Source organism: Ciconia boyciana, chromosome 16 (assembly GCF_034638445.1).
Source record: "Ciconia boyciana chromosome 16, ASM3463844v1, whole genome shotgun sequence".
Classification (NCBI taxonomy): domain Eukaryota; kingdom Metazoa; phylum Chordata; class Aves; order Ciconiiformes; family Ciconiidae; genus Ciconia; species Ciconia boyciana.
The window spans coordinates 8,237,154-8,259,494 of NC_132949.1; the positions used below are offsets into that span (position 1 = coordinate 8,237,154).

The 22,341-nt window shown below is 44.5% G+C and overlaps 1 protein-coding gene across 1 annotated transcript in view; it reads left to right on the forward strand.

Moving 5' to 3' along the window:
- The first annotated feature begins 673 nt into the window (after positions 1 to 673).
- MYO15B (myosin XVB) overlaps positions 674 to 22,341 on the forward strand; it is a 47,584-nt gene continuing 25,916 nt past the window's right edge. The window contains exons 1-26 of the mRNA XM_072881519.1: positions 674 to 1,817; positions 3,138 to 3,313; positions 3,389 to 3,450; positions 4,483 to 4,546; positions 5,276 to 5,385; positions 5,996 to 6,070; positions 6,474 to 6,570; positions 7,113 to 7,216; positions 9,020 to 9,083; positions 9,612 to 9,725; positions 11,284 to 11,445; positions 11,799 to 11,912; positions 12,508 to 12,528; positions 12,560 to 12,631; positions 14,458 to 14,553; positions 15,151 to 15,282; positions 15,469 to 15,594; positions 16,061 to 16,138; positions 16,475 to 16,623; positions 16,745 to 16,790; positions 17,169 to 17,293; positions 17,430 to 17,547; positions 18,554 to 18,729; positions 19,170 to 19,263; positions 20,327 to 20,422; positions 20,955 to 21,032. Of these exons, the coding sequence (XP_072737620.1) occupies positions 674 to 1,817; positions 3,138 to 3,313; positions 3,389 to 3,450; positions 4,483 to 4,546; positions 5,276 to 5,385; positions 5,996 to 6,070; positions 6,474 to 6,570; positions 7,113 to 7,216; positions 9,020 to 9,083; positions 9,612 to 9,725; positions 11,284 to 11,445; positions 11,799 to 11,912; positions 12,508 to 12,528; positions 12,560 to 12,631; positions 14,458 to 14,553; positions 15,151 to 15,282; positions 15,469 to 15,594; positions 16,061 to 16,138; positions 16,475 to 16,623; positions 16,745 to 16,790; positions 17,169 to 17,293; positions 17,430 to 17,547; positions 18,554 to 18,729; positions 19,170 to 19,263; positions 20,327 to 20,422; positions 20,955 to 21,032 (3,693 nt within the window). The remainder of the gene's footprint in view (positions 1,818 to 3,137; positions 3,314 to 3,388; positions 3,451 to 4,482; positions 4,547 to 5,275; positions 5,386 to 5,995; positions 6,071 to 6,473; positions 6,571 to 7,112; positions 7,217 to 9,019; positions 9,084 to 9,611; positions 9,726 to 11,283; positions 11,446 to 11,798; positions 11,913 to 12,507; positions 12,529 to 12,559; positions 12,632 to 14,457; positions 14,554 to 15,150; positions 15,283 to 15,468; positions 15,595 to 16,060; positions 16,139 to 16,474; positions 16,624 to 16,744; positions 16,791 to 17,168; positions 17,294 to 17,429; positions 17,548 to 18,553; positions 18,730 to 19,169; positions 19,264 to 20,326; positions 20,423 to 20,954; positions 21,033 to 22,341) is intronic.

Sequence of the window (22,341 nt, forward strand, 5' to 3'; positions counted from 1 at the left end):
TCGTTCAGTTGCCTGTATGTGACTGTCCTCTGGCAAGAGTCCTGATAAAAGAAGAAAATAAGGGCGATTCATGACAAAAGAAAACAAAGATTAACCTGGAACAGGACAGTCAGTTTGGCACTCCTCAGCTGCACAGGTATGGTTCTGCAAATGTTTGTTTGGTTCTACAGAAATGAGGTAAATTACCGCTTAGGAGGATCTGGCCTCTCTTTGTAGCTTATTTCACAGCAAAATGCGCAATGTTTCCTTTTGTAGGTGAGTTGAGATAAGCCCTCACATACTCCTGAACACTGGAGAAATGCCTCCTTCCCAATCCAAGACTCGGCACAAAAAGGTTGGAAAAGAGAAAGTGTTGAATTGTGAGAAAAAGGAAAGCTCCCCAGGAGATTCAAAGATCCACTGTGCGAGACGGTGGGAAGGTAAGAGTAAAGGCCAGCTGAAGGGCAAAGAGTCATTGCCTGAACAAGAAGACACCCTTGAAGGAGACCCCCTAAAAAGCCAGAGGCTGGTGAGGCTTCAGGGAAGCAAAGAAAATGGCCACAAAAAGTTATTCCAGAGAAAAAGAGCCTACAAGAGAAATGATAAGAGAGAATCTGGCTTGGGGAGAAAACATGGAGAACAATTAGTGTCCAAGTTGGAGGGGAAAAAAGTAAAGGCCTGCAAGCAACAGGAAATGACATCAGGACAAGAAAGTGAGGACAGTAGCAATAAGGAGGAAGAGGCCACCACAAACAGCAAGAAACACAGTTTTAAAAAGAAGTCTGGAAAGCATCCTGCTGTTAGTGAAAAAGTCACTGAGTCAGAGTCTGTAAAGTCAGTTGCAGTGCAAAGTGTTGAAGGCTCTCTTCAGAAACAGGACTCGCCGCAGAAGGCACAAAATGCCAAGCATAGGGAAAAGCACAATGAGAATCATGGCTTTAAGGAAGCTTCTGAGCAGAAGTCAGATTCTCAATCCCAAGGCAGTATGGCACAGGGAAAATGTGAGATAACTGGGAAAAAGCAAGTTGGAAAACATACCAGGATTATTGTCACTGAAAGTGCAGAAGAAAATATCCTGGAAACCTCAGATAACTCCTGCTCTGACTCCAGCAATGAAGGCCATTGGACCCATAAAAAAGGTACAAAAGAGACTGTAGTGGACAGCACTGCAAGCAGTGAAGAGAAGAGTAGTTCTTCAGAGGAAGATGGCATCAGTGAGAAAGAAGCCATGCTCAAACATCCTCCTGTGGCTGAAGGAAAAGGCTACAAGGAACTGCTTGATGAAAGCAATGAAGCATCTAATGAAACTGAAAGGGAGCAGGTGACCACAGATGGAAGGAATAAATCTGAAGATGAAGGCACTGACTTTGCAGGACTGGAGGCAGAGGAGAAAATGAAGAAGCAAGATAACATGGCAAGACAAGCAAAATCTATTCTAGCTGAGTGCAGTGAGGAAGATGATGATGTAAGCATTTCAGGATTCCAACCTAAAAGTCTTAAGAACAGAGAAAATGGCAATAATGAAGTAGGCAAGGAAAATATATTAGAAAATGGCAAAGTTCAAGATATGTCAAAAGATGCACATGATAATTCTGACAGCAGTGGGGAGAACAGCACTGAAGAGAGCATTGACAAAGCAAAAGAAAATGCAACAAAACAACCACTGCCTAGTGCTGTGAAAGCAAAACTCCACATTTACCTCAGCAAAGTACTTCAAGGAACTGAACAGGAAGAGCAGGTGAATGATGAAGGCAGTGCACTGGAAGATAGCCCTTTGCTCTCCAAGCAGCAGATGACATTGAAAGAGAAATCTGGGAGGTGTGAGATTGCAGGACAAGGTAAAGTGGTAGGACATATACAGAGGGACAGTTCATCAGACTGCAGCAAGCAGAAGTTAGCAGCAATGATGCTTACAAAGAAATGCTCTTCTCAATCCCAAATCCTTCTCAATGTGAAAAACAAACATAAAAATGCTGAGACCAAACTATTAACAAGCTGTAAACCAAATCCTGTCCAGATGGCTTTGGAAACCAACTCTGACCTGAAAAATGTTGAAAGCATCTGTTCAAAACCCACGACTCTAGAAACCCTCAGTACACAGAAAGAACCCAACATAGCTCAGAGTTTTGGAGAGAAAAGATTAAATCTTTCAAATATTTCAAGCTGCTCCACTATTACAAAAAAATCATCTGATAAGCAGCTCCTTGGCAAGAAGAAAGTTGGAAAAGTTATTGGAAAAGTTAAACTGAGTTCAGGCCAGACTTTAGAGGCAAAAAAAGAGAAAGCAGAAGAAGTGGTTGCAGAAGCACCTTCTGAAAAGGAAAATGTGCATGATGGGAAAGGATCCAAGTATTTGCACACCCATTCTGCTTTTAGAAAAGTCACCAGCTGGCTTGGTCAAAAACCTGCCAAGAAAGCAAGCCTGAAAGCTCGTCTTCTGAGAGTGGCACGTGCAATTGATATTTCAAGATGGCTTTTGAAGAAATTTGGGAAGAGGAAGAGGAGCAGCAAACCTTTTGGATTCAGTAGAGTGGCAATCCGTATTGTAAGCACTGCTGGGTGGGTTGGTCGGTCTCGCAAAGCCTTCCCTGGTGCAGCTGGAGAGCTGGGGAGGGCTGAGCTGAGTGACAAAGAATCTTCTCCTCCATTAGTGGAGGGGAAAGGTGGTCCTAAAATGGCAGAGGAAGTGGGACACATTGATTTGCCTTCTGGTGATTCCCCTCTTCATGGAACCAGTTCCTTTCCATACTTACTTAGCTTGGATGAGGAGAAGAACAATGCTACTGATGCCAAGTTTGCTATAGTATTCCCCAGAGTCCACAGCATGGTTAAGACAAAGAGCTCCTTATCCAGAGGCTCTGGGAATGGTTATTCCCTAGGGAAACTGAGATCTCTATCAGACAGAAAATCTGTGATGCCTGTGCAACAGGGTTGCAGATTCAAATGTGACCTTCCCAGATCTTTGATGGATCAAAGCCCTCAGAGAAACAGTGAACAGGGCTTCCTTCCCCATCGAGAAGAGTATCCAATATGTACATCAGATTATTCCAGAGAGGTAGATGTCAAAGAGGGTTCAGGTGTCCTCCAGACTGCAGGGTCCATAGTCACACCTTGTGTTCACTGGTCTCAGCAGCAGGCTCAGGGTTGTGATCCTGCAGCATGGCTGAACTCTGAATTGCTGCTGCCACAAGTAACCATTGAGAACCTAAGCAAATGGGCCATCTACAAGGACCCACATCTGGCCCGTGGCCATGTGACGAAGGTCTGCAAGGACCAGTGGGAGGTGGAAGACATCACTGACAATATGCTAGAGATGGAATTTATGCAGAAACAGGTACAGATGTTGTCTCCAGTATTGGAATGAAGCTGAACTTCTCTGGATTTTCAGTAATGTATCTATGCATTTCAGGTGTACACATGTGAAGACCACTGTGTAGAAGTTGAGGAGACTGAAGATCTAACCAGACTGGAGTATGTGTTGTCAGTGGTATTCTGCAGCTAATTCAAGGTCACAGGGGCTTGCTTGTTATCCTTCAAAGCTACTGTTGGCTCAACAACAGAGAGCACATTATAGATCCTTGGCTACCATGTGAGAAAATAGAATTAATTTGATGCATATCATAGCTGAGTAACTGATGCTCTGCAGCAAAGCTAAGTAAAAGACTGAATTGCACTATTTAAGTTATGGACCTACACTGAATCACGTGGGGAGGAGCACACCTGCAGAGGGAACTCCTGACTGTTGTGTATAGTACGTCCCCAAGCTCTGCTGCACAGAGAGTGCACATTGAATCTCTGCAGTCACACACCAGAGAGAGCAGGTCATCCTAGTTAGTAGACTTTCTTACAGATGCATCCAGAGAACCCTACCTGTCCTGTTAAATGGTTCCCAGTCCTGAAATGGGCTCTAAAAAAACCAAATATACTTTATGGTAGGGAAAATGAGGTTTACAGGCTGATGTGACTTTTGTGGTGTTGCAGAGGGACAGAACTGGGAATTTGACACACCATTCTTGTTGCGTGAAGTGAGTGGTAAGTCAGGAAGACTTGCAGGATGAGAGGCACATTTCTATGTTGTTTGCCTACTGACACTGGCATCTGTGGCTTTAGTGACTCCCGTCGCCTTCAGCTATGGCAAACTCAGGCCCTACATCTTTGACAGCTTTTAAATCGTGGGTTCGCTGCTGTTGTTGAAAGAGAAGCACCTAACACTGCTTCTCACACATGTCCTGCACCCTCTACTCTTGCCATCATGTTGAGATAAACAACTGTAAAGGCTGTGTGCAAGGAGCTGTGATCACGCAGAGATGGACAGGCTGGATGTTCTGAGCTTTGGCTGCTCTATTCTCGGATGTGTTTAATCTTGGACATGTTGGAACCACGTGCAGGCAGTGAATAGTTTCAGATCCCAGCCTCCTACAAAATCCTTGGGAGGGCAGAAAGGTTAATATTAACACATGCAAGTGAGGCTTATGGCTGACAAGTCCTTTCCTCTGTTTGTAGGGAAGTCTGCGAGAGCTCAGTTCTGCTGTGTCTGAAGAAGAGGTTCCATCGCAATCTTATTTATGTATGGGTAGTGGTGTTTTGTTTTGTTTTTCTTTAGTGCTTATTCATTCTGAACAATGAGCTTTAAGGGAAAATAATTTCTATCATTCCATCAAGCTTTAATAATGCACCACGTAGCTCAAGAGATCACTCATTACTGGGAGCAGTGATAAGGATACTCACACTGCTTTTGCTCAGAAAACAAGTAGCATGAAATATTTATGGTAAAATCTGAAAGTCCCAGAGTTTCTCTTTAGTTTCGGTATTTGTTGCCAACCCATGAGTATACTTGGGTTCAGTTTTAGCCTCAGCTGCTCCTAGTGGAACTCTCCTGTCTTAGCAAAGCACTTCTGAGTAAAAATTGTGGATCTCAAGAAGAAACTTCAGAGTTTCTGCAAACATTTCACAGTGTTGCAGTCCAGAGCTAGTTCTGGATGGCTAATTGTTCTCTTTTTCATTTACTGGCTCAGGCATTCAAACCTGTGCCTGTAATTTCATGTGAAGCTTGGAGAATAGACAGTGACCAGTGAGTGCCCACTTATCCCAAAATATTAATGACAGAGCTTTGAAAATGACCACTGAAAAATTGTGCTATGCCCTGAATAAGCTGGCAGTATAGTCAGAATAGACAATATTCCTTTAAAGGTCATTTTAATCTTTGTATTAATATATGTGTTCAGTTGCATTCCTCATTCAGAAAATTCTAAGAAGCCACCAGATTTTTTTTTCCCCTTTCTTATTTTTGTCCTAGACTTACATTGGGCAAATTTTGGTTTCTGTGAATCCTTTCAAAAACCTCAGCATCTACTCTGAAGATGTGGCTATCCAGTATCACCAAGGGACTCTCTCAAAAAATGCCCCGTATGTTTCTCTTTCTCACATAACTCCCTAAACTCTGTTCTGTTTGTGCTCCAGAAAGTATTTTATTTTCCTCCACTTGTCTGATAGAGCAGGATGAATGCCACAGGAAGTGAACAATCCATTTGGTAAAGTTGTAGTTGCTTGGACCTGCAATGCTACAGAGCTAAACTCTTTAGGTCAAATTTCTTCAGGATTGCTTGAAGGTCCTGAATTCAGTGCCTGCTGGGACTGTACTTGACGAGTTCTGGCAGTATGTGCTCCCCACTGCTAACACTGGTACAGCCCTACCAGAGCTAGCAACGTAGGTGGGTTCCTCTAGTGCAGATAGTACTGCTGGTGTCCCTTGTATTAAACACCGTGGCACAGAGCATTACTCAGGTTAGGTTGAAGAGGTCCTGGAGGAACCTGAACTTTGCAATAGCTTGTAACAGTGGTATTAACCTGAAGTCAGCAAAGAACAAAGCTCTGATTTCCCTGGTTCCTCGCATTTCTCAGGTCAAGATACTGGTCCATCTCTAATACAGATCACTGATGAGTAACCTTTTGGTGCTGTATTTGTGAGGTAGAAATGTGAGGTCAGATAACTGGAGTTTTATTTCTGTGCATCTAGACACATCTTTGCCATAGCAGAAATGGCCTACACGCTATCCCAGTCATCAGAGCAAGAGCAGTGTATCATCATCAGGTAGGAAATAAGGGTACTTTGTCAAAGGCTTGTTAATTTCTTTATTTAAGACTTTCATCTTTGTATTTCACTGTCTGTAAGTTTATCATTCTGGCTCTTATGTGAAGGCTGTCAGTAGAGAACATGAATAAAATGGATTTTTATTTCACTCTGTGCAAATACAGTTTGAATTTAGCTTCACATCAGTTTGGAGGAGTGGAAGAGAAGGCGTTTGGCATTCCACAGTGGAATCTTATTTGGGCCTATTTTGTCAAGTTGTCTCAGTGTTTCAAACAATATGTGATAGATCTTAATTTGTTGTAAATCAGTACAACTCCACTGATTTACAGTAACAGGTCCTCTGATATGTCCAAATTACGTAATTCCATTTTGATACCAGCTTCCTTACCTCTTGTTTCTCCAGTGGACACAGTGGATCAGGTAAAACAGAAGCTGCCAAAGCAATTGTGCAATACCTGACCATGCTGTACCAGAGATCAGACAGCCACAGGATCAGACAGGTAAGAGGCAACTGAGATTGGCTTCATGCTGTGATGGTTAGGCAAGGAGTAGAAGCCAAAGACAGGGTAAAGAGGCCATACTGTTTATGCTGTTTCTTTGTTCCTGTTTAACTGAGCTGGAGTTTGGATGACTTGTGGTTCAAGGTGAAGCTCCTGTAAAGACATGAGGACAGCTGATGTACTTGTTGTTCTGTATTTTAGTATCTGGGAGCCCCGATGCTGTATAGAGTGCTGTATCTGTTTGACAGAGAGATGATACCTGCCTTAGAGACCTTTTAGCAGTGTCTGGGAGGTGAATCTGAACAAACAGAGCAGAAGTGAAAGATCATAGCAGTGAAGGTAAAGAGCTCATAGAGCAACTCACCAATGGCTAGAGGTAATGATAGCAAGATAAATTTAAAAAGAGACTCTTTAGCCAGGCAAGAATTATTTCAGTGAAGTCCCACTTTTCTTGGATTTTCAAACTAACAGTTACTTAAGTCCCTTTTGGGTTTAAAAACCTGTGATTGCTACTGAAGTGTTCTCTCCCTCTTTTCTTCAAGCCCTGCAATGTCCTACCCATCCTGGAGAGTTTTGGGAATGCCAGAACCATCCTCAATGACAACTCAAGCCGTTTTGGAAAGCTTCTGAATGTCCACCTGCAACAGTGAGTTAAAGGAACATCTTGGGATGCTGTCTTTCCCAGCTGTCAAGGGGTGCTGGGGTGAGAAAAGTTCTAGCAGTGCTTAGAGCTCATGCAATAGCCCTCCCTCCCCTACACTCTTGTTATCATCAGGATAGGAAGAGGGTGAGTTTACACCCCTATTTTGCTTTTAGGTTTCTTCCACAAAAGAACAGATCTTCACCTCTCAAGATGGGTGACAAATTAAGAACGTAAGAATGGCTGAATTGGTTTATACCAAGGAGCCATCTAATACAATGTTGTGTCTCCAGCACTGTCCACAAGCATTCACTGAGGCAACAGTAAGAACAGGCCAAATACATATAATGCTTTTCTCTGACACTGTTAGCTCTTAACCATTTGCAGCAGCTCAGGAGTTTTTCTGAGACTCTTGTGGTTTTCTAGTTTCCTCTTGGTCTCATATAAACTTCATGCCTCTGCAACAGTCTTTGGCAAGTGTTCTACAGGTCTAACCAGTTCCATGAAAAATACCTTTTTTGTTTTGAACCTGCCTCCTTTCTAACTTCTGGTTTCTTTTTTTTTTTTGACTGTTGCCAAGAACTGAGCTGATATTTTCATGGAACTGTCTATCATAACCCCAAGGTCTCAGTCCTAAGTAGCAAAGGTTAACTCAGAGCCTGTCAGTTTATATGTGAAGCTGGGATTACTTCAGCCTGTATGCATCACTTTACATTTATCTACAGTGAATTTCATGTGCCATTTTCTTGCTCACTCACTCAGTATTGTAAGGTCTGTCTGCATTTATTCACAGTTGGCCTTCATCCTCACTGCCTTGAATAATTTCATACAACCAGGAAGCTTTGTCACATTGCTGTTCAGCTTCTCTTTTAGGTCACTTATCAAACCTTGAGTTACACTCACAGGTCAGAGCACAGACACTTTGTGGAACTCTAGTGGTTGCCTCCCACTATTAAGAGGATTAGCCATTTACTCCTACCCATGTCAGGACCTTCCCTCTTACTCCATGGTTGCTTGGTTTCCCTGAGAGTCACACAACTTTGTCAAACCTTTTGGAAATTCATGCAGACTATATCCCTTAGACTGTTCTTATCTCCAAATTTGTCATCCCCTTCAAATGACGCCAGGAGGTTTGTGAGGCAGGATCTCCTTTTACAGAAGCCATATTGACTCTTCTCAAATCAATTGTATATATTCAGGTGCCCACTAATTCAGCCCTTCATTACACATCTGCCTAATCTGCACGGGACATGACAGGCTTAAAGGCCTATAGATCCTTGCCTGCAGCTTAACTTCAGGCTGCTTGCTGCATGGCCCACTATTGCTGTAGTACTTTGACATCCTGGTTTTGGTCCAGGATCACTTTGTGCAAGATGCAATTAAATTACAAAACAAAAAGGTTGTCCCTGTCCCCACAGGCTATCAGCCTGACATATGAAATGGGTGGGTAAGGTCAGATGGGGGAGTGGTAATGCCACAGCAATCAGGTATGGCTGAAGGGAAGGGGTGTGGCATGTTCCCTGGACTATTTTCAGGATGTATCCTGTGAGGATCATTCAAGTCCAAGTTCCTTTGTACTCTGGAGGCTGTTCAGAACCCAAACTTGAATCTGAGTGTTTCATAGCTGCTTTCTCCAAAATAATCTGATACAAAACACCAGTTCTGGAAAGCTTCAAAATTCAGACCAAGTTGGTCAGGTCATACCCTTGTTTCTCAGCAAAAACTCCCTCTGCTAAATCCTCAGAGAAATGGATCTACAGAAAACCTGTCACTAGCTTCTGACAGGAACTGTTGTTGTCTTATGCTCAGTGGCGTTGTGGTGGGAACATCCATCTCCCAGTACCTGCTGGAGAAGTCTCGTGTGGTATTTCAGGTGAGGACCAATGAGCCCCTCCCTCCTAGAGGGGTCCCTCTTTCCCTTATTCATATTTAATCTTAAATTTACTGTTAAATAATGGGGATGGGAATAAGTATGACAATTGCCTCCCACTTCTGTTAGCAAGAAGTATGTCCCCTCTGTGTAGCACAACATGGTTGCTTATTTTGTTTGAATAAAATAGGAGGTCACTCTGTCTCAAACAGGTTGAATTAAGCCACTTATTAGGGATTACTGGAAGTTAAATCTTTCGTCAACTAATTTTTCTTAATGTCTGCAGTGTGGAAAAGGTCAGATATTGGAGCCGTGAAAGGGACTGCTCTCAAATTGAATGCTCTTAAGGTGTCAGTGAGAAACCCAGGAAACTTTTCAAATGAAATAATTCTTGAGTGGCTTCTTGTCTCATCTTGCTGACCTCAGAGTTTCAGTGTCCTGCTGTTTGAGTGCTTGGTTTGTGGCAGCATGTATTCTGTAGGATTTTGGAACTGGCTATGAGTCAACTCTATGAACTGTGTCCCCTGTCAGGCCCGTGGTGAGAGGAACTACCATGTGTTTTATGAGCTACTGGCTGGGCTGCCTGTGGAGCAGAAAGAGGAGTTGTACTTGCAAGAGGCAGAGTCTTACTTTTACCTGAATCAGGTGAGTGAGGTGAGGATGCTGTGCAGAAGGTGATAGTGTGAAATGGCCAAGCCATCACTTCTGTTTGGTTAGTGAGGCACCTGATAACATTGCTTCCCTCCTGATGTGTCCCTCACAGGACTATGCTAAAGTCTGCTCTGCTCCTTCTCACACCTGACCTAAGAAGGACTACCTTTGTCTCTTATGTGATCTTTTTCTCACCTTTCAGGCTCCTTCTACTCCCAAAGACTTTTTTAAAAGGAGTCATAGTGTAGGCCCATGGCTCCACCCTGTGGTGAAGAAATCCTTTTCTCGTCTTTCCTTGCATTTGCAATTTATTGTGGGACTGAAAAGAGCAGGGTATGTTTCTTTCTACCTTTGGCAAAACACTTGCTTCATTGGCTGAGTCAATGGGTGGAAATTTTAAACCATTGAAATGTACTGCTGATTACAATCTATTTAAATTGGAAAATTGTTTGTCAGACTTATGGCAAGCCATCACCTTGAAGCACTGTTTCTTTTGTTTAAGAACGTTTTCCATACTCAAGAGGTTCACAGCAATAGCAAGATATCTTTCTCATTTCAGCTGTGTGGGCCAGCTTTCCCAGGTGGGCAAACTCTTAACAGCAGCTGTGGTCATGTGAGGGATCCTTGACAAATGATTGCTATCATCTTTCCTTCAGGCAAGGAAAGGACAAGTACCATTAATGACTCAAGGATGGAGGGCAATTAAGGGCCCATCCCTTAATGGGGTGATGTTCCTAGTTGGCAAAGGATCTGTATTGTAAACTAAACTCTTCAAGGTGGTAGCTAACAGGAGTTTCTCAGCTTGCTGCAGAGAAGAAAAGGGAAAAAGATCAGATCATGTGTAAAGAAGTTAGCAGAGAGTGACAAAAATCTCTCTCGGATCTTAGTCTTGGCAAGAAGAAGCCCAAGGGCTGCCTGGACCTCATGCTTGTCCTCATCTGAATCTGGCAATCAGCTGGAAACTTTTGTCAAAGAATGCCCTTGTACACAAACAGGTTCTACAGACCCCCTAGACCCTGGATTTCTGTGAACTTTAGGGTCACAGGCATTTGTTAGGAGCATCCTCTTGTACAGAAAGCAAAAGAAGAGTAAGAGTGATATGCCCATGTTGTAGTGAAGCTCTGTGGCAGAGGTGAGTGAGACTATAACCCAGGATGGCTCTCTAGGTGCACAGAAACCCATTTGCTTTGATACATTGGGTTCTGGTACCATTTGGTACCAGATGACTGACTTGGGAGTAGATTCTGGCATCCCTTCTTCTCTCAAGCTGCACTCCAGCAGTGGGCAAGGGGTAGCTGGGTGCCTATATTGGAACCATAATAAAAACTTAGCATGTGTGGGCAAGAGAGATCTTGCTCTCAAAAAATCTAGAGAGAAAAGAGACTGGTCTGTCATCAATGCTGAGCTCCCACTAGTGGTGTCTTTGGTCTTTTTATTTCAGATTCCTCCAGTCCTTAAAACGTTGAACTACTTCTCTGAAGATTGCTGCTGGTAGCTCAGCTCCAGCCTGGGGCAAAACGGGCTGACCACGATTGTCTGTCTATTCTCTCAGGGCAGAGCCTGTGACATCCTGGGGAAGGAGGACAGTCAGGACTTTCTGGTCTTGGTGCAAGCTCTGGAGGGAATCAGCCTCTCGGATGATCAGCTGACCTCCACCTGGGCTGTCCTGGCCGCCATTCTGCAACTGGGGAATATCTGCTTTACCTCCTATGAGGTACACTAATCCTTGGCAGCTTGGGAATGGGCTATTTGTGCTGAACATTGCTGTCATCCCATGTGATGGGACCGGATACATTATTCTTGACTGAAGATGATATCCTTTGAAGACTATTCTGTTCTTTGGATATTAGGCTCTAGACTGACCTAGGCAAGGACAGAAGATGGGAGGCAACCAAAGGTCATTAGAGCTTGGGTGGCTCTTTGAGAAGCCAAAATGAACCTAGATGCTGGTGTTTTGCCCAGGCTGTGACCAGTTCTGTGCAGCTGAGGTGCTGTCGAGAACATTAATACTAGTGGAACCTAGTATCCCATACATAGTTGAATCTGTTGTTCTTCTCCATTATTTAGAAAGAATCCTATGAACATGCAGCCATCGCCAGTGACACTGAGATTCAGATTGTGGCCAATTTACTGCGTGTCTCAGCAGATTTCCTGCAAAGTGCTGTCACTCACCGTGTCACTGTGAGTACCTTTTGGGCAATTTCTCATTCATCCTGAAGCATGGAATGCCCTAGCCCAGTGCTCTGTCAGCAGAAGGGCCACCACCTTAGAAGATCCAAAATCTGGGAGGTAAGAGCAGGAGTAAAATGGTTGCTGTGCTGGATCAGTAAGGGGGATGAGCTGAACCCCTCAAGGCAGCTCTGTAAAGATGGCAGAACTCACATCTAGGAGGGCTCTTTTCTGACATGAGGTGGCTTCAGGCTTAACACTTTGGCTAGCTGACTCCCACCCTGAAATGTGGCAGCAAAATTCTGTTTTTACTTGTTCCTTTGTACCTGGGTAAAGTCTCAGGCCAAATAGAAAAAAATCCATGTATTAACTGGGCTGACTTCCTTGTGGATTTAAAAAAATGTGTGTATTTGTAAGATAACAACAGTAAATTCTGGATCTTTATGTATCCAGGTGACATCTTATGATCGGATCTTCTCCCCTCTGTCTGTAGAAGGAGCCATCGATGCCAGGTGACTTCTGCCGTTGTCTGGGTTGGTGAGACAGAAAACAGCACCCAAGGGTGCTGTTTTTCCTGTAATTGGTTTTACTCCCCTTTCCTACTCAGGGACTCCATTGCCAAGACTCTGTATTACCTGCTCTTTGAGTGGCTGCTGCTGAGAATCAATGAGTGGTTGGCTCCCTGGGAATCGGACTGTACCGTGGGCATTGTGGACATACATGGTTTTGAGGTTGCTTTTCCTATTCTTTTGATATTTTCTGGGCTGCAAGTGCATGCGCTGATTCTCCTCAGTCACTGCCAGAAACGGGAGGGTATCTGATGGGTGGGTTTTCTTTTTAGTTTTGGGTTTTTGTTTTTTTTCTTTTTTCCAGAAAGGAGACAGTAATTGTACCATGTAATGTAGATGCCTGTATTCAGGGGAGTACTTTTTTTTTCAGAGGCAGTAGAGAAGTGCTTCTTCAGGGTGTGATTTGACACTCTTACTACAGACTCTTGTTATGAATTGCTATGTGGAGGAGCCCATAGTCTTCCATGACTGTGTGGCATAGGTAGAATCCTAAGGTACATAGGACTTGGTGGATTGCAAGTAGTATTGGTGTGTAAGTGGAGTCCTAACAGTCTTAGGCAGTTAACAACCTAGCCTCAAATAGAGTGGTTTCTGGTGCTCCCACCATGTCAGCCTTGCATGTTTGATTCCTTTGCATGAACTGACCAGTATGGTGCTGCATAGATAGTGGACATACCTAGCTTTGCTTCTGTCATTCTAAGGAAGAGGAAAATGATTTGATTTTAAATCAGAACAAAACCAGCACTTTCAGCCAACTTGTCCCATTGAATTAGCTCATATGCTGTATTAAATACAGATCAAACTGTGTTTTCAGCAAGTGCACTGGAGTTTAGAAACCAAGTTACGTATGATGCCAAAAGGACACATGGGGATTTTAACTCCATGGGTCGATTCTCACCTAAAGAAGGTTTGACAAAACCCCCAGAAGTTTCTTAGAATGTTCACTTATACACAGATTCCTGTAAAAAGCAGCTCAGAGTCCTTTTTCTGCAGCCTGTGTTTTGCTGCTTAGCAGTGGCTTGGGGAGCCAGATCACTCATCAGCCAGTTTTGATGGACCAAACCCAGAAAAATACCTAATATAAATTTGCTGTACTGATGAGGTGAGCTGAATGAGCTAACTCTTAATGAATCACATTAAGAGTTATAAATTATTCCTGCAGTTACTAACAGAAGTAAGAAAAATGTTTTTGATGAAGTTTTAGTCTAACTGTTCCCATTTATTCCTGAAGACTTGGATAAAGCTGGAAATGTTAACACTATCTTTTACAATTTATTTCTTTTTGTGTGCTTCAGCATATCCTGCTTTTCTGTTATTCCCAGCCTGAACTGGGACAAGTCCAGAATCCACTGAAGTTTCTGAAGAGATTCTCCCTGATCCACTAGGCTTTGGATCAAGCCAGGGATAGGAGAAGTGCAGATAATTTTGTAAGCAAAGGCCCTTCAAGGTGCGACTTTTTGAAATTAAGGTTAGGGTAGCATCTAGAGTTCTGGGTCAGGAATTGTTACCCTTGTGACAGGTATACAGCCATGTTTCTGCCCCAGTGAGCTCCTGGGAGCTTCCCAGACTTGCGGTAGGTAAATAACGGGCAGAGCAGGGGCTTAGAGTGATACATGCTCATCAAGGCCTGTGAGTTTTATACTTAGGATTCCTGTTAAAATCTATGTGTTCTGATGAATGCTGAAAACAATGGAGCAGATACAGGTGGGGGTGTGCATCCAAGAGTAGTTCTCTTCTTCTTTGTGCTCCTTCACAGCTTGTCTTGCCTCTTGCTGTTCAGCCTAGTCAATAAACCAGGCTGAGAGCTTGCAAACCAGACATAAGATTATTTGAATCTCTCAGGTTCATTCACACTTACTGATGAGAACAATCTGCCTGAACCAGCAGCTCAGATCAGCACCATCTGGTGCTGTGCATTATTTGCAAGAAGACACAGCCTCCTGGGAGGGCTGTGGGTTGGAAGTGATGATGCCTTTTTGTCTTTGCAGGATCTAGGTGTGAACAGCTTAGAACAACTCTGCATCAACTTTGCCAATGAGCATCTCCAGCGTTTTTTCAGCCAGACTGTCATTGTCCAGGAAGAGGTAAATGGAACTCATGCCAGCAGGTGAAAGACAGCACATATGGAATGAGCTGAGGCAGCCTCAGCTGGAGAGTATCCTTTAGCGGGGAAGCAGGAAGCTAAATAGACCTGGCCCTCTTAAGCAGTACTTGTGGAATCCTAGTCCAAAGAGCTGGCTATTTAATATCTTTTATTAATTCTGTAGTAAATTAAGGGAAGGGGAGTTCGTTAGTGCCTTGCTCCCTTTTACAGATTTTATAAGTGAGTTGGTCAGGATCAAGGACCCCAGACCTCAGCTGGTACTTTTAAAGCATGTTTGGTAGATTCATTGTAGCATTTTATGTACCACTCATGTTCTGGAGATGAAAGTGTATTTATCAGACTCGTTGCCTTTTACAGTTCACTTTATCACTCTGCTTAGCAGCCTTCCTCTCTTAAATTTGGAAAATCATTAGTGGCTTTAGAAGTTGTTTCATATGACAAAAACTTAATTCTAGGCAAGTTCCTAACAGCAGCGAAACACTAACTTCCTGATGAATAAACCAAATCCCTCTGTTAACTCCCTCCATTTGTTCTTGTTTGCATGGCTGGATTTGACTGGTTGGTCTTTAACATGCAGGAGGAATATAGCCAAGAGCAGTTAGCTTGGATTCCTATTTCCAAGATATACAGTGAGTCATGCCTAGATTTCATTGCTGCAAAACCCCATGGCATCTTGTGTATCCTGGATGACCAGACTTCACTGACTCAGGTGAGAAGGTCTTATCCTCTTATGTGATCCCTTTCACAGGATGGTTATGGTGAGGCAGTTATACAGATTGAACAGGGACTGTGTTTGCACAAGTATTAGATGTTTTTACCTTTGGTTTAACAGCGGCTTTTCAGCCTACTGGATATGTTGCAGCAGCAGGAAACATGTTTGTCATCTCCTTTACAGGCCACTGACCACACTTTCCTCCAGAAGTGTCATTACCATCATGGAAATAGCCCTTGGTATGCCAAGCCCAAGCTGCCTTTGCCAGTCTTCACTGTGAAGCACTATGCAGGCCCCGTCACCTATCAGGTGAGCTGGCAGGGGGCTCTGAGCAGTTGGAGCAATAGGCCAGCTTGGAAGCATGCTGTGGATGTCCTGATGGACCAGCCCCGAGTGCTGTGAACAAAGCCCTCTCTTTGTAACTGCACATCCCTCTAGAGCATCAGTTTATCAGAAATGAGGAGATTCTTATTAGGAGAGGCAACTAAGCTGCCTCTGGGCAGAAGAAAAATAGGTAATGACCTCAGCTACACAACAGCCTACATTGCTTGTCTTGGAGCCCTGGAAATCCAGGAAAGCTGTTGCTGCTGAAAGAAAGTGAGGGGTCAAAGCCTGCTGGGCAATGTGAAGGGGAAAAGGAGCAATCTCTCCTAAAAGTGGAAGTCATTGTCCCCTCCACTCCTGGTGGAGTAAGAGGTGTGTGTAAGAGGGGTGTTTGCCTGTCTGGTTTGTGGTCTGAACCAACAGTGCATTAAATCAGACTTTGCCTCTGCAGGTCCACAAGTTTCTTAATAAAAACCGTGACCATTTGCGTCCAGAGGTGCTGGATATCTTCTCTCAGAGCCGCCTCAAGGTACTGTAGTGGTTCAGGATGAAGATCACTATTGCAGACACCTAATGAGCCACTCATTGCTTTCATGTGAGAAGCAGAAAGATGTTGGCCAGGTGTCAGGAGAACCTGGAGGAACCATGAGGAGTTTTGTTCTACTGAAGGACACTTGGGAATTGAGCAAGTCATCTTTGCCTGCAATTGATGCATTTTAAATATAAAATGCACAGACTGTCTGAGGATGCAGCTGGGTTCCTGGCACCGTTAGGGGCAAGGGAGAATGGTCCCCCAGTTTCAGATAGGAGAGATTGATCTTTCCATGTAGTTGAGGGAGCTTTGGTCATTTCTTTGTTTTTGCAGGTGGTGTCTCACATTTTCCAGAAGGCTAAAGCTGCCTATAGTCAGCAAAGGGAGCTGGGGGCCAGAGGCAAAGGGCTCAAGCCTCAGGCCTCCACACTGGTGTCCAAATTCCAGCAGTCTTTGCAGGACCTCACAGCCAAGCTGAAAAGGTGAGAGATGTTATGGTGCCGTCCCTGCACTGGGCTGATTGCTACACCTAGAAGTGTGTGAAGTCTTCCCAGGTCAGCACAGAGAGGAGGATGATCAAAGGTGGTTCTTCCTGTTTTGCAGGAGCCATGCCTTCTTCATTCGGTGCATCACCCCTAATCCCAAAAAGGTAGGGCAGCACCCTGAGCTACTTATGGAGTCCCTCAGTTCCTTGAAGTCCAGTCCTCTCCAGCAGCTCTCCTTTCGCATTTGGGGTTTGGACTTCTTTGCTTCATTTGATAGCTTGAAACTTTTCTTCCCCTTTCTCTGTCTCTCACCCTTCCCTGTGGCCGTTTGAGCTGACCACATGCTGACGGATAAGAAGCCAGTGTCAGTTGGACATCGAAGGATGTGTTGGATTTTGTGTTCCATCACCCACAGACCATGGCAAGATCTAACCCAAGGACAGGACAATAGAAGGAGACCTCTTCTAAACTCTCTGCCCTCTGGCTCCTTTCTTTTTTCTTTATTTCTTGTTTTAAATTTTTCTTATGCCTTATATTCACAGCTGTCAAATATCTTTGATGTGGAGTATGTCACTTGTCAGCTGCGGCATTCTGGGATACTGGAGGCCATCCACATTAGAAAGGAGGGATATCCAGTCCGTCTTCCATTCCAGAACTTCCTAGCCAGGTACAGTAGTGTACTGGCTTGGGATTCCCCAGCCACTGAAAGCCTGGATGGATTTATCAGCATACTGTGATTTGTTCTCCTCTGAGGACTCCAGTTACAGCCCTGGCTTCCGTCATATCAACATCTCATCTTCCAGGTATGGCCTCCTGGCTGGTCGAGGGCACAACTGCTTGGAGGAGAGAGAATGCTGTGCAGCAGTGCTGTCTCATGTGGTGGGGAACCCCTCAGATCTCTATCAGATTGGAGTAACAAAGGTGATGCCTATAGAGAATCCCATCTTAATCACACAGGCCCAGCCATCTATTCACTGGCTGTCAGTGGACAGAGAGCAGCTCAGCTCTCTGCCCAAAGAGGAAGAACATTGCATGTTTTCACCTCCCTTTTGCTTTCATTCTTGTCTCAAGTATGAAGGAGGAATTTTTAGCATTTCAGATAAGGAAACAGGGGACTCTGGCTCCAGGCTGTTGTGGTAGCATGGTGTTGTGGTTTAGCCCCAGTCGGCAAGTAAGCACCACTCAGCCGCTCCGGTGGGATGGGGGAGAGAATCAGAAGAGTAAAAGTTAGAAAACTCCTGGGTTGAGATGAAGACAGTTTAATAAGTAAAGCAAAAGCCGCGCATGCAAGCAAAGCAAAACAAGGAATTCATTCACTACTTCCCATGGGCAGGCAGGTGTTCAGCCATCTCCAGGAAAGCAGGGCTCCATCACGTGTAACGGTTACTTGGGAAGACAAATGCCATACTCCAAATGTCCCCCCCTTCTTTCTTCTTCCCCAGCTTTATACACTGAGCATGACGTCATATGGTATGGAATACCTCTTTGGTCAGTTTGGATCAACTATCCTGGCCGTGTCCCCTCCCAGCTTCTTCTGCACCTGGCAGAGCATGGGAAGCTGAAAAGTCCTTGACCAGTGCAGCAACAACTAAAACATCTCTGTATTATCAACACTGTTTTCAGAACAAATCCAAAACATAGCCCCATACCAGCCACTATAAAGAAAATTAACTCTATCTCAGCTGAAACTGGGACACACGGCCAACTCCTTTGTCTACCCAGCATTCCTTGATGGAGACCTGGGCTTCTGCCTTTCCTGCCTACTAACCTCCATCACCCCCTGATTACCTGTCCTGCACAAATACATCTGTCACCTGCACCTGTGCCTCCTGCCCTCCCCAGTTAAGGGAGTGCAGTTTCCTTAGCAGGGAGCTTTAAAGGCTACAAAGAGATAAATCAGCAGCTTTTATTATTGATCTTTGCCCAGGTTTTTCTGAAGGAGAAGGCCAGGCAGCTTCTGGAGAGACGATGGAACCAGAGGCAGAGTTGGGCCATTGTTACTCTGCAAAGGAACTTCCGATGCCTCCTTCACCGCAGACGCCTCCGTGTCCTCCAGGAGAAAGTCACAATCATTCAGGCTCACTTCCGAGGTTACCAGGCAAGGTCAGGAGTCAAAATCCAGGCAAGGTACAGCCCTTTGTCCTTGCCTAGGACAGCAAGGTGGGGATGTGCCTGACCAGGCCCCTCCTCATGTTGGCTCCTGGCCTGTTCTGCAGGGGGGTATCCTGTTACTGGAACGGTGGAGGAGGGAATTCACAGCCTGGTTCCCAACACTGAGCAGAGGTTCCAGGGGAAATACAGCTGTCAAAACTCTTATTGTAACCTGCCTGTGCTAAGGCTGATATTGTGACAGCTAAAGTAAAGGATGTAGGGAAAACATCTAAGAGAGGACCAGGCTTAACACTGTAAGACCAAATCCGGACTGGCTGATTGTATTAATATTCTGTTTGGCCCATACCCTCGAATTGAGTCCACCTAAAGTCTGCCTAAATGTTGTTGATACTTCCCTCATTAGCAATTCTTCTCTTTTCACATCCCTCTAGGAAGCGTTACAGGAGGCTGAAGAAGACTTTGGTGCAATTTAATACCATGATTTTAATCTCCAGACCTTTGATTCAAAGGAGAAAGCACTGCCAGGTAATACTCTTCTCAGGACCAGGTGTACTGCAGGAGCTATTTCTGCCCTACGTAGAGAGAGCTGGTGACTGGGTGAGGCCAGGGCGGGGATGGCTTTAGCAAGTTTCTTGGAAATGATCCAATGAGGTGTCCTTCACCCTCTGTCTGACAAAAATGTAGTCAAAAGAAGGAAACACAGAGACTGGAGCCTTCTCTCCCTAGACAAAGCTCACAATTGGCAAAGGTAGTACAAATGCAGCCTATTCGTATGTCTGTGTATGTGAACTTCTCTAGGTTGCCCCACACAAGACATGAGCTTATTCCATCTGTGGTCTCTAGAGCTGCTGTTCTGCCCAAGCTATAACGAGTCATTAATCTTGCTCTTTTAGTTGTCCAGTTCAGTTTCTGGTGTTTTCCCAGATGGTGACTGAAACGCAAGATTTTTTCAGTCCATGGTGATCCTTCCCTGACCCCTTACAGCTACCTCAGGCTGCTGAAGTCCTTGGCCTTTTGGAAATCAGCTGAGCCCATAGTTGGGGTGAGAACAGGATGGCAGTGGCTTGAGAAGATGGGAAATTGTGTGCAGGAGAGAGCCATGGTTCTGTCAAATGGATTGAATGTATTTTGCACAAGCTATTAAAAAGAAAATTGAAAACAGGAAATCAGACCACTCGTCCTTAGGGTAGCAACTAACATCCCTATAGCTGTCAGCTTCACGAGGGAGGGACCCAGTACAGCTGCTGACATGGCTAGCAAAGGATAGGGTGGAGGGTTAAGGTCAGTGGTGTTGTGGGAAGACTGCAGAAGTTCCTTCTGCTGTGCCATGCCCAGAACAGTGTGTGTTTCTGTTCCTTTTCCTGTCCCTTCCTACTTGGACAGGATCCAGCTTTTCTTTCTCCCAGGTAACCATAACAGCACAGCTCTTTTGAATCTGTTTCTGTTGCTCCAGTGTTTGCTTGCTGAGGTCTCGATATATGCATTAGCAACAATAAAGGTCTCAAAGTTCACCTGCTGCAAAGTTCCTCCTTTCCCCCGCCCCACAGCCCTGCTCTTTGGACTTTAGCATGCCTACTGTCTTTCTCAGCCCAACCCTCATAACCTCCCATCTAGTCACACCATTCTGCAACACAGACAAGCAGGAGAGAGAGGAGAGACAGAGACCGTCCTTTTCCATCTCAGAGTAGGAGTCAGGTGAGTGGTGAGGCTGGGGGACAATAGAATGGATGGGAAAGGGCAGAGCTGCAAGGGAGTTTGGCTTTTGGTATCCCTGGCACCCCCTCTAAAGGGGTCCCTCTCCATGCACAAGTTCGTCCATCCATGTTCGGGCTGTCTTACCATATTCTTTGATGCTGGAGGAGGCAGGTGAATATTTCTGACAGCTTCTGTATGCTTTTGTCCTGAGACACATCAAATGCCAGGCAGGGGAGGAAAGGTGTGGGCAGGGATGCTGGGCAGGTGGTGAAGGCTCTTGCTGTTGAATTGTGTTGTACAGGGCAGGTGGTGTTTCAGCAAAGCTAAGGGCTTTCCCTGGGCATCTCCTTCTCAATACACTGTGTTGAGTCCCAAGAAGACTCTGCAGCTGTTCTGTCATTTTGTCTGCTGGAGCAGGACACCAGCTCCTGCCCATCCGCGGAGTCTGCCCTCAGAAGTAGCTGGAAGGGACCTCATATACATCTTTTCCCACCCCTCATCCCCCTTTCATCTCCTAACAGCAGGAGTTAGAGGAAAGGAAACAAAGAAGGAGGTCCCTGGCCAGTGGTGACACAGAGAACAGTCCCAACCAAGGAATGGTAAGTTGTCAAACAGTCTGGGAGAGTCTGAGATAAAATGATCCAGGCTCTCAGAGTGTTCTCCCTCCTCTGTGCCTCTTCAGCCCAGGTTTGCTGGGGAACAGCAAAACGTCTGGAGAGCGTACAGAGCCCACAATGTATACTGGAAACCTAGCAGCAAGAATGCAGTTTAGCCTGGTATAAAGAGCCTTCTAATACATAACTATCTCATTAGTTCAGTGTTTCCCAATCTCTGGGCATAGTCAGGCATCACAAAGTGGTCCTGAGGCAGAGTACTGTATTTGTTCACAGCACTGGACCTGTTCTTTGGAGCTGGGAGGAAGACTATTTTTGATAATCATGTTCTGTTGTGAAGGGTGGGAATGAGACAGTTCTTCCATAAATGTATTTGTGCAGATGTTGTAAAGGAAGGGAGGTATTAAAGGCTTCATAATAGTTTAACCTGTATCAACTGCTATAAGTAACACTGCTAACTAATATCATTATTTGTATGTTTAGACTGGGCATACATTTGCTATGATGTCTGTAGCAAGGAAATCTGAATTGACATCATCCACAATTTTGCACAGATTTGTCAGTAACAACAGGAATACTTAGCACTGGGTGCTCTTGCAATATCACCTGCTTCCTCAGGTGTGGATCCAGGACTGTGGAATTTCACAGTCCACTTCCTGAATATGCCATTGAAAAGCTAGATGTAAAGTCAAGTGTCTTATGAGCAAAATCAAACTGATCAAAAAAGCTCTGAATCTTTCTTTAAGGATTGCTGAGAGTTTATGTAGAGAGAGATGTCAGAACAGTATGCTGGTGAGTAGAGGCTTTACTATGCAGATCTTAAAAAACAAAAAAATAAAACCCAAAAGCTCAGCCTTTGTGCCTTTGACTTGGTTTCATAGTGTCTTAGTCTGAGTAGTCCTGTCTGAAATACCCTGAACTGATGTTATATGCAGACATTGATGCTGTAACACTGTGTTGCATTGGCCCATTTACTTTCTACCCTGCACAAAGGCATGCATCATGCAAAGTGCAAAACAGTGAAAAATCAAGACTCGTTGGCCAGATTCTCATCTGAATTATCCAGGTACAGATCTGAGCTTCCTCAGGAACCTCCAAAATAGTGGCGTGCATCAAAGATCAGAATAAGGTCTCTTTTTATTTATGCTGTAGCACTCTTGGATACTGAAAAACAAAAATGGCAGAAAAAGGAGTAGGAGGAAATGGCCCTTACTCTTCAACCGCAATCTTTTCTGCACAATATGCCAATCTTGTTAGTAATGAGAGATGAGTCAAAGAAAGTCAGCTTTCTTGC